The 12,506-nt window shown below is 33.5% G+C and overlaps 1 protein-coding gene across 1 annotated transcript; it reads right to left on the bottom strand.

Moving 5' to 3' along the window:
• Positions 1-9,647: 9,647 nt before the first annotated feature.
• LOC107958134 (probable BOI-related E3 ubiquitin-protein ligase 3) lies at positions 9,648-12,047 on the bottom strand. Its single transcript, XM_016893810.2, has 4 exons — positions 11,835-12,047; positions 11,609-11,709; positions 11,027-11,352; positions 9,648-10,219 (listed from the first exon to the last, which is right to left on the bottom strand). Exons 1-4 carry the CDS (start codon positions 12,002-12,004, stop codon positions 9,692-9,694), a joined length of 1,125 nt encoding a protein of 374 aa, XP_016749299.1. The 5' UTR covers positions 12,005-12,047; the 3' UTR covers positions 9,648-9,691.
• Positions 12,048-12,506: the final 459 nt, after the last annotated feature.

Consider the following 12,506-nt stretch of genomic DNA (forward strand, 5'->3'; position numbering starts at 1 on the left):
TTATAGAATCGAGGTCTCAATACCTCGTTTTCTAAACCACTTAACCTAATAAATCCTTATAAAACACAAATTGCTAATTAAAAAATCTTTCTAAATTTACGTTTAACTCGTAAATACTAAATAATAAAATTTACGGGCTTACTCGTTAGGTTTGGTAGTCTCGAACCACAGTTTTCGACACCACTAAAAATCAAGCTGTTAGACATGTTCTTTTTGTCTTAAGACTTAATGATCAAATGGCCAAAAATGCACATTTCCAAACATTCAAACCTCACCTAATTGTACAAAAAACATACCCCATTACTCCACCAATACAAAATCACCAATTTAACACATGTAAACACAATCAAACGTCATTAAATCATTGTATCCAAAACATTAAGACTTAATATACTAATTAACGCATTCAACCTTACATAAACAAGCATAGATAATCAGAATTCAAGTGGTAAAACTTATTTTTAAAACTTTATAGGTCATAATACCAAAAGTACCAAAATTAATTTAAAACATACTGACAAAACTAGGTACATGCCATTAGACCTAAAACACTTAAATACATGCAAGTTCTGAACTTGATATTATTGATTTACACATGAAGAATTTTGAGTAGTGAATCTAGGTGAAGTTCGAAGAGTAGCTACATCTTACGTTTGCTCACGCTCATCCAACTCAACATATAACTCCATTGCAACATTCTTATTTGAACAATGTGTTGCTAACATTGTCTCCATGTCATCATTATTAACAAATTTGAGCAAATTATATATGTATGGATTTGAAGACATTGAAAATATGTAGAAAAGTCTGGATACTACCTTTCCACATCGGGTTGCAATTTTGGGATTAATATTTAATTTATTCCTTCAAGTTTTACCCTCTTCTTAAACCTTATGTTTATTTGATGATTAGACTCAAATACAACTCCAATTTTCATGAAGTGAATTTTTCCATAATAATAATAGACGTATTCAAATAATTGGTTAGTCATCCTGTAGGCTAAACCTACAAAATAAATTGCAATAAAGCATATATGTTTAGTTAAAATTCAATAAATATTTAAGGTAAAATTTAAAATACTAGTAGAAATTAAATACAAGGAGTGTAATTTAAATTTTTTTTTCAATGACATGAATTTTATTATTTTGCGTGGTAAAAAGAGAATTAAAGTCGTATGTAACACATTAACAAACATTTGGGTGTAATGATAAATTACTAATACACTTTCAATAAACAACATTCTTAGAAAAAATAGTTAGGAACTATAAAATTATATTTCGTAAGTAGTTTTTAAATTTATTATATTCTCACCATATTTCATTGCCTGCACCTGACATGGCGACAGTCATTGTTTTTTTGTTTATTGTTGTTGATGAACTTCTTTGTTTGTTGCCATTGTCGTGATTCTTTCCTAGACAACCTAAATACCGCTTCTCTGCATGTTTCATACACATTTCTGGTCAATATTATTTCCTTTGAACTACGCTAGATATTGTTTGTGTTTCCTCACCTACCACAATAATAATAGATTAACAGTACTTTGGTCTCTCTGCTACACCTTATCCTTTTCAGATTTACAGACCATAATTACTTCTAAATTAACTAATAACCTACCTCCTCTGATTAACCAAATCATGTAATTAACCCATGGCGGTGGTGAACTGTGAAATTAGAAGAAAAAAAAAAGGTCCCAATCTCAATGATTAAACTGAACAATTTTGGGGACAAGGAACGGATTTTGAATGAATGATGATGAAATTGAAAAAGAAGGTGAAAACCGAATGAAAACTTTTTCTTTTATTTTTCTTATTCTTTTATCTACTGGGAATGAAATCAAAATTTGTTTGCATTAAGGCATTCATGATATCTAAGGGTGTGATAGGGTCCCATGAAATGAATCGTATGGAAATCTAGAGAGGAAAGGCTCATATTTTTCACTTTCTTTCTCTCCAAACAAGTTGTCAGCAACTTGGACACGGATCCTACTGAGCCCACCATTATTACTCCCAATCTCTCTCTCTCTCTCTCTCTCTCTCACACACACACACACACACTTCTTCCCTATTTCCATCTCTGCACTTTTGAGGAGCCAAGAAGATTCGATTCTAATTTCTAAAACGCTGTGAAAGTGAAACCCGCCACACCCACACCCACACCCCTGCCCTGACCTGACCCCACCTTTCATCCTCTCTCACATGACCACCGCCGATTCACTTTCCAATATACTGCATTTTAGTATATAATTAATACAACAACCTCACCCTTATTTAAATATAGTATTGGTGGATATGGGAATTTCAAGGAGAGACAACTTAGAACACAGAGCGAATACGGATAAAACCCTACATACTTTATATTATTTTAAGGGCTGGCTGATGGCTAAGTGTTGGGTTAAATAAAAACTTAGGGGTAGCTCCTATTATTTTATTTGATCTTCTTCCAACTCTGTTTTCTTATTTCTAAAGTGTTAAAAAGAAAAGAAAAAGAAAGAATCAAAATCAGTATTCTATACGACAACGACAAGCTACAAGGTTCTTCCTTCTGTCTCTTCTTGCACTCTCTTTTGTCTGTTTCACTGTCTTTTTTCCTCAGCAGAAGCGAGGGAGAGAGAAAGACATTGAAGACAAACCCCATTTGCTGATTTTACATTTCAATAAATTAATACTACATATTATATTACACATTACAAACTGGATGATACATACATATATAAATAAAATATAAAGTATACCACTATATGTTATTGTTATGTTCATTTGTTTATACATGCAAAAGACAAGAGCATTGAATCGTAGTGAAAGAAAGTTGAGAACATGTAGAAAGGTAAAATTAGGCGAATTAAAGAAAAAGGACTAAACTGCGGGTAAGGAAGAGGGATCACGAGGGAATGGCAGAGTGATGTAAATGGAGAGAAGACAAGATAGGAAACTGTGTTGACAGTGCAGATATGAAGGCAGGGGTTTGTCTTTAGTGTTTTTGTTTGTGTGATTGACATCTCTGTTCTTCTAGATGACACACCTCTGCACCACTCGAAGAGAGCTACATGATCTGCCTGCCCACTGGGTGCTGGCTGCTCTCTGATAATGCATGCAAAAATGAACAACGTGCTATTCTTTTTCCCTCGGTTGATTAATACTAACATTTTTTATAATCTTTGACATTCATTTTTATAGCGTTTTCTTATAATTTTAATAATAATATTAATACTTTCGGATAATATATTTGTTTAGATATTCAAGCTCTTAATTTACTTCATTTTGATGAGTCAGCCAGGTTAAGCTCAGCATTTAGATTCACAATTTTCTAGGAACTATGTGAGGGAAATTGTTTTCAATTACTTGGCTATGTCTCGAGTGTAAATTGTAAAGCTTTCGTTTATAAATGCATGATTCTCTTTCTCCGAACTGAATTATCTTCTTCAAATTCTTTAAATGCTGAATGCATATGGTGGTCCATCGTGGTTTCCATTTTCCAACAAAAGGAAGAATTTGACTTATAACATAACTATTTTGTGTTTTTTTCCACAATAATAAAGTTTCTAGATGTATATTTATGCTTAAGAGCGTTAACATTGATTTTATGAATGTGTTTCAAATGGGATCGATTGAAGAAGTTATCGTTTTTATCAATTGATTAAAGGAGCCTGTTCATGGAAGGTAAGCTATTAGAATAATGGAGGGGTTATTAGGTTCCCATGCAAAAGTTGTATTTTTTCCATCTAAAGAAAAAAAGAGGTTAAAAAGCAGCTTCTTTCACGACCAATATCTCTTTAACAATGGGTCCAAAAGAGGTGGTTTCCATATCGAAATTTTAGACTTGCATGGGCTGCTGTTTCTTAAAAAAAAAAAGAAAAAAGAAAAGCTCATTTTAACAAAAAACACTTTAGAGAATTTACATTAAAAAGAGAGAACAACAAGAGATATCTTTCCTCCATTATCTTCTCCTTTTCCTTTTCTTTTTCTTCATTCCTTTGTTAAAGACATGAAAATTCAACTTCTCCCTACTATAAAAAGTGTGCAACTTTGTCATGTACAAAGGACAATATATATATAGATTATGCAAGTATATTCTACCTACGAACTACAGATGAAATGAAGATCAGAATTAATAAAGTTAGTACTTTCCTCCACACGCACAAAAGAAAGAAATAAAGATATCAATCTAGTTGGTATCAGCTAGCTAGGTATGGGTTTGATGGGATTTGGCTGTGGTGGTGGCCTCTGAATTCCACTACTACTGAAACAAAAACAATTTTGCTTTTAATCAGTGCATGATGAAAACATGACCGACCTTGCATGTCTAAGTATGGGCCCAAAATTAATTAAGTTTTTTAGAACCAAAAAAAAAAAACATCATTAACATATACATGTAGATCTATAATTATATATATATGTGGTATGTTATGTGCTAAACATGGTTAACCAGAAAAGCAGTTAGCAACCGAATGTCAAAAAGTGAGTTCGAAGGAATGTAAAAGGAATGGTGGATTTTGGATGGGATAGAAGAGGGGAACATAAAGGCTGTTGGATCACATGCACATCACATTCTTTTTCTTTCTTCCTCTTCGCTTCTTTTTATACTGTGGGTGATGAACGTTAAAGAAAAAAAAAAGGTGATTAAAAACAAAGGTCCCACGATTCAAGGCTGCTGCTTTGGTTCATCCTCCTCCTCAATCCAAGGGATTCTTTGTGTTGATCAACCCAAATTCTGGGTCCCTCCATCATCATCACCATCATTTCATGCATAAATAATTTATTAATGCATGTATATATGAAAGTCCCACCTCACTTTCTATTTTACTCTTGCCAAACCAAAATGCTTAAAGGTGATCCCTTTTTTTTTTCTCTGTTCACAACCAATAATTTAGGTTACAACATTAAACTTTGCAAGTTCTTGATTTTTTGTTTCATCGAAATTCGACTTGAATTATTGTAATTTGATGGATATATCTCATTTGGGAAAATGCAGTTAGGCGCGAATCATTTGCCCTGTTTGGTTAATTCGAGCAGTCCAGTTCCCTAGTTCAACTTCTTTTCATATTTTACTACTATATATATATTATTGGCACCTAACTATCCACTATACCAGGTCAATCATGTCCAACAAAAAGCTTGCAAGTCACTCTGGTCTTCGATCATTCCTCGAAAATGACCATCCATAGATGAAAGTGATATAACTCCATTCTTCCACTAGACCCCGGTTAAGAGGTCTTGACATAATATTGCTAAATGCAATTAATTGATGTTGATTGTAGCCACTACGAAAATGATTAACTTTGGCTACCAAAAGTGAGCAATTAAAAGCTCATCAACTTGATGACAAAGAACTTGCGGCTACTCATTATTAGAGAGGAAAATGCAAATTCAAGGGCTAGTGGCTCTCACGCATGAGAATTAAGGGAACTGAAAAGGATAATTATAAATTACAGTCCTCCAATGAGAAAAGCCATATTTGAAGAGAATAGGACAAGGTCGTGAATTTAAGGTGGGTTTTTCTACGTAGGACCACTGTTGCCAAAAGTGAAGCCAACAAGCAATAGAGAGAGGGATAAGACTTTGCTTTTGCTTGGTTTCTTTTCTTGTTTAAATAAGTAAAATTCTACTGCAAGTCCCTCTACTACTGTAACTATAATTTAATTCGGTCAATTTTAGTCTATGTATTTTTTAAATTTTAAAATACATTTAGTCTTTGTAATATTTGTATTTTAAAATTTCATTCCTGACATTGGATATGTTTGGTTATGTTATTAGTTTTGTACTAAGTTCAAAATTATAGATTTAGTCTATATCCTTTAATTTGATTATTTTTAGCCCTTATATTTTTCTAGTTTTGAAATTTTAGCCACGACATAAACGACATCTGTTAAATTCATTAACCAGTTTTTTTAGAGTGATATGCGTAAATATCAAGTTGGCATGGCATTGCATATGTAATAATGTGTATGCCACATAAAATTTTAAAAATAGTAGTACTTAATGAATTTACCCGCTATTGTTTGGTCAACATTGAAATTTCAAAATTCAAAAGTGCATAAACTAAAAAGGGATAAGTCTCAAAATTACACATAAACTTTGGTTTAATATGCAATCTTATACATAAACTTTAGTTTGGTGCAATTTTACACGTGAAACTTTGATTGTGTTTGAAATGTATAGATGAAACTTTAATTTTGATTCAATCATTCACATTAAAGAAATAAATAGATCAATTTATTTTTTTATTGGATAAATATAATTAATTTTGTCTATAATATATAAACATAAAATGATGTTATATCAATAATTGTGTTAATAATTTGTGAGAATTGAATCAAACTAAAATTTCGTGTGTAAAATTGTACAAAATCAATATTCACGTATACAATTGCACATTAAACTATAATCTATGTATAATTTTGAGATTTATTTAAACTAAAATATAAAGATTAAATTCACAATTTACACATAGTATAACCACTAATAGTATAAAAAGAAACCAAAAAGCTCATTTATACGTACAATTATAAACATAGGATTAGAGGACAAAATCTACAATTAGGATGTTGAATGGTGGAGCCAATAAGGGATAAAATCCCAGTCCTGCTTTGTATAGAAAAGCCTACAATGATAAATTGAAACATCAAGAGAAAATTCATCTTTTCCAATGACAGAAGGTGCGGTGTTTGCATTAATTGTTATATAATATTAGCCGGTCGAGGAAATGATAGAGTAATAAACTAAAACTAAACTGATATATGTTAATAATGAGATTATAATATGGGGGGAATGGGTGTAAAGAGATTGCACATGATACAAAGACAGTCCAAAAAAAAACATTAAGAAAAACGAGGAAAGACAACGCTGGGAACTATGAAAATACAAATATTCCATTTTACGTTTGGGGACCCCTTCAGAAACTTAGCAGATTGCAACTATCTATATAGTATAGTCTCGTCATACCCGAGGCTGACGCTGTGGGTATCACGAGATGCATTTTCAGTTTAAAAATGGAATAAGTTTGACAGTCTAAGATCACATTGGAGTCCCCCAATATTTATATAATTTTCACGGATGTACAACTACATCTGATGAATAAAAGGACAGGTTAAAAAAAAGGAAGAGAAAGCAAAGTGGAGGTAAGCCCCTCCATTAGGGATAACTCGAAGACCCCACAAGGGGGGGGGGGAAGAAAAAAAACAGCTTTATGGGGAATAAGGAGGAGGTTGGATGATTGAACTGGACTAATATAAAGTGTTACTTCGATAACATTTCAATTTCTTCGATTTTTGAAGGATAAAAGAGAGAATGGAATGGAATAAAAAAAGGGGGAAATGTGGGGGTGGTGGGGGCAATGACAAGACTGAGATCGGCTCGGGTTAGCGGTGGGAGGTGGAGGTGGAAGTGGAAGTGAAGGTGGAAATGGAATAATAATAACAGCAATAATGGATAGCAGATAGTTTATAATCATGGGGGCAACCAGATTCACTTTCTTCTTTGTCATCACTTTCCAAGGCATTATTAGAAAAAAGTTAATCAATCTTCCACCTCCACTCTTAAAGAAATTAAAAAGCATTCCCTCCACTTTTGTCCATTTCTACATCAAATTATTATAACCTGTTTTCCTTACTAGACTTGTACAAATATACTAATTACAATATTAGTTAGTAGAGAAAAAGTATGGGGTCTTCGGGTTATTATTCCTTTTAGGAAGTACTTTGTATAATGCACATCGGCCTTGCAATTTGATTTCTCAGTTGGGACGATGGCAGTTCAACTACTAACAGTACTTGATATGAAATTTTCTTTTTCACAAGTACTGCAGATTTGAACACAAATCCTAAAGTTCAACAGTTGGTTTTTAGAGTAATACAGAATTCAGTCAGAAACAGCAATTAATATTCCCATAGCTTTAGATCTCACTGATATCTCCCACCATTTTTCTCCATAATGTGTTGCAGTGCATGTGCATTGTGCATGGCCCTTGCGCTATCACTTTCTCTTCTTTTTTTTTTTTCTCAGTTGCCTTATAAAGTTTCTGATTTTCTGCAAACTAGGAAGCCAGCTATCTTGTCTACGTGATATATGGTCAGACTGTTGCTATATATATTCAAGTAGAATGTGCTACTTTTTGTTGAAAAGCGAACGTTATCTTGTACTATTTTTCTTTTCTAAAATAAGACCTTTCGAAATGATGGTGTTACGTTATAATAGTAGAGCAACAACTATCAGAAGCAAAGAAAAGAAAATGTTTTAATCCAAATCCTCTTTATTATACTTATATGAATGTGGTTAAAATTAATGAAAGGAAAAGATGGGAGAGGAGTTCAAAGGAACGAGAACAACATGGGATGGGATTCTGGTGAATAAGCAAAAGTAGGCATGGGGATATGTGACATTAGAGGAACTTCACTGAAATGCGATCTACTTCAAAGAGAAACCTAGAATTTAGCCCAACCAAGGGAGCAGTCCATATTCCTCGAAACAGTGAAAGAGCTAAACGCCGGCTAGTATTTAAATTACTGGGCCATGGTACCAAAGCAGATAGAAGCTAACTAGCTAAAGTTCAAACACAGATTCCCAAAATCTCGACAGTGCGTAATGTCAACAAAAACATGGGGGTTGCTTTTGCATCTCTGATACAAATATGAGGCCACTTTATTATTATTATTTTCAACATTTTTGAGTTTGAGCCGTCCATGGCTTAAATTGTTTCCCTTCTCTCCAATTCATATTCCTAAAGTAAACTGTTTTCCTTAAGGATACAGAGATCAAATTCAGGAAGAAAGGGAAGATGAACAAACCAGGCTATATAATAAATAAAAACGCGTCTTTCCAAGGAGAAATGCAAGTTTTACTCAAAGTCTAAACAGAGACCAAGAAAAGAACCTACTAACAGTAAATAATAAATAGGACAGTTCAAATATGAACAATTAACAATAAATACGTAATTGTTCTAAATACTCCACAATTGCTTCAAAAACCATGCATCCATGGCTCAATCACCTGTCCTACTACAATTACGTGTCTACAAACCTGTAAACCCCAACCTCCGCTTCCTAATGTGTGTTTTGGTGGGGGCATTTCACAACTAACAACACGCTGGTGCATCCAACAGATACAGCAATGAACAAATAAGTCATTAGGGAAAAACCAAACGGGATTCCTTATCATTTTATAAACCCTTCAACCACCTCTGAGAATCATTGTAGTTATATATAGTTCAACCTAACTAAAAGCAAGTGTAATCACAACTTTAGATATTTTATATAACCAAATACTCGAGGAGAAACCTTCTTGAAGCATTTGGGATTTGCATCAACCTACACTCACTTTCTAAACTCCCACACTGCATGTTTTTGCTTCTATATAACCCCCCTCGACAACAAAGACCATGAACCTCACATATGCATTGGTCTTCCTGTGTTTTTTTATCCCCTCAATAACATTCTCATAACAAGGTCTCCCGAACACCTTGCTACTTAAACTAGCATAAGCAAGTTAAAAACAAAACTACTTGAACATAACAGTGAACGAGAGAATAACAATGAACACTCATTCAACAGCTTAAGTTAGTGCAGGTGTAGTATCCTTAACATGCAATGGATGACATAAAAGGGCTTTTGAACAACAAACTGACAAACTAGCAATCATCAATATCACAAGAATACAGGTTATAACTTTAGTATAACATTAAAGCATTTATACGTATATCATTACATAAAGACCTCCATACCAATAAACTTAGATGACTGACACAGGGGGCAAAAACTAAGCTTACTTTCACAACTTTTACACAGGCAGAGATGCTTACAAGGTAACAAGAGCATGCAGGCTTCATTCACTGCACAAACCTTACAAGCCATCAACTCTTTCTTGTCGCTATTCTCCTTGCAGAGCAGTTGGAAATCAATGGCTCGGCCATTGCAGCATGAAGCTGTATCATCAACCTCACTATCACCACATCCTTCCTTACTATCTCTACTTTGAGCATAAACTTGCTGAAGATTAAACTTGAGGGCAGTAATCATGTTCTCATTGTATCTGGCTCGCTGCTGCCAGGCACCTGCTTCCATTGTCAGTTGCTCCATTTTCTCTTCAAGTTCCATATTCTTTTTGTTAATATTCTCCACTTCTGCTTCTTTTTCACGAAGTTTCTGAAAAACTTTCTCTTCCACAAGCGAAATTGTCTGGAGCTGGTTAGCCTGAACCTTCTCCAACACAGATTGCTGTAATCGGTCACCCTATTCAAAGAAAAAAGATTAGAAGTTAATGCCAAAATATAACATAAACAATAGGTTTCACCACCATGAACTTCACCTCAGAGTGTGGAGAACAGAAACATCCTCCAACTATAGAATGACCAAGCATGATAGATCATCAAAATTCATTGTCTATGTGAAGGACAAAAATAGTTCACTTTATTCAATTCCACACTAGTTTTCTTCATTTCTAACATAGACATAATTAACCCTTGTTTCTGTAAATAAGTAGAGTTACAAAACTAAGCACATGATGAAGAGATCCATAATTAATGACAAGCTGAAAACGCAGATGATTAAAGATATATCTTAATTGCTATTACTTCTACCAAACAATGAAAAGAGAATGGGGAAGAACATTACTATTGCAAAAAGTTCAATACTAATAGCTAAAACGTTGAAGGGGAAACACAATGAACATATGCAGGACATGCAAACACTTGACTCGTTCTCAAAAAGCACTCCACTGCTAGGTAACAACAATGACCACAATCTCAAAGAAATGTAAATATGACATAACCGCCTTATCCAGAGCTTACAGAACCATTAACCACACCAAGAAACTTAAAACAAATATACGAAACAAACATCAACAGCAAAATTTTAGCACAAAACCATAATAATGTTATAAGCATTAAAGGATCATAAAATCCACTGATATCCACATATGGCGTAAATGATGTCCTAAATAATAAATCAATCCTTGCAACAATGGTGGAAGCTAATCAAACATGTTTTATTTCCGGTTAACTACATTTAAAAACTAAGCTAAAGACAACAAAGAAAGACCTGAACTTTGAGGAACCTATCAATCTCTGCATCTTGTCGTTGCAACTCATTATCTATGTCATCACCAATGAGGGACAACAAAGCCGAATCACCCGAAGAAGCCATTCGATTATTATTGTTATTGTCAAGTGACAAACCTAACCCTGTCGAGACTGACTGTGCTTGAAAAAAGTCAACAGAAGATATTTGTGAATTGTTCTCCAAAAAATCTTGTTCCTTTAACTTCTTCCTTTTAGGCTCAACCCCATTGTTCCATTGCATCTCAGCTCCTCCATCACTCCCATCTGTAACCGGTACCGGACCCGGTGCAAACCCCACAACATGAACTAAAACAATAAAAAAAATCAACATACCCAATTGTTATAAGAACATTTTCATGAATGCATCTGAATCCCAAAGACATTAAACAACAAAGTTCCAAACTTGATGCCTAACAGGTAAAAGAAAGAGATAACTAAGTTGTAAGCTCAGCTAACTAGCAGTAAAGAAGTTCAATTTTAACTTAACTTCACATAATTCTTCATCAATTAAATAGAAAAATAAAGACATTTTTTTAAAAAAAAAAAGGAAGAGAGGAATTACAAGGAGGGATATATGGAGGATGCTGAGAGGAATTTTGTAAATTAGGCGTATTGTAATAAGCAAGTGGTGGCGAAACCTGAGCGTCGATTGCGTACAAGTTCCTGAGATCAAACATATTAGAAAGAGACATGTTCAAAATTTTAGGGTTTTCTTTTTTTTAGCAGAAAATCAAAAATGATTTTTTAGTTATTAAAAAGATCGATCTTTTTTTCTTTTGGGGATTTACCTGAAACTTTTTGATTGTTGTTGTTGTTGTTGTTGAGGTTGGTAGTGTTGTTGAAACTGCTGCTGAGGGAACGCCATTTTTGGGAGGGTTGAGTTTTCTTTCTTTCTTTCTGTTTTTTTTTTTTTTTGTAAATTCTCTAGAGAGAAATAGGAGACGAGTTTTTCCGTCATATAGAGAGAGAAGACGATGCGTAGGCGCGTGGCGATGGACAATATTCCTTTTTATTTCTAGTTTGGCCTTATTATTTATTTTATTTTCCGATTCGAGCCATATTTCCTTTTAATTACCCGAAAGACCCCCTTGTTGATTTGCTTTTTTACAGAGTAGCCCAATTCCGATGAACAAAAAGAAATCCATGTCCGTATTTATACCACTATATATATATAAAGGTCCTAATGCCTTCCACAATTTTTTTAATACAATCATAATTGATAAATTTTAATTTCAATCCCTTTATTTTTATAATCTAAAAATATCAAATTTTAATTTGATCCCTATATTTTGTTGAAATTTGAGATTTAACAATAGACACTTGTCTATTTTTTTTAACATAAAACCATAATGGGTAAATTTCAATTTCAACGCCTTTATTTTTTAGATTATAAGATTGGTTGAATTTCAATTTGATCCCTATATTTCATTCAAATTTGAGATTTAATCTACATATTTTAA

The sequence above is a fragment of the Gossypium hirsutum genome, chromosome A05 (genome assembly GCF_007990345.1).
Source record: "Gossypium hirsutum isolate 1008001.06 chromosome A05, Gossypium_hirsutum_v2.1, whole genome shotgun sequence".
Taxonomy (NCBI): Eukaryota; Viridiplantae; Streptophyta; class Magnoliopsida; order Malvales; family Malvaceae; genus Gossypium; species Gossypium hirsutum.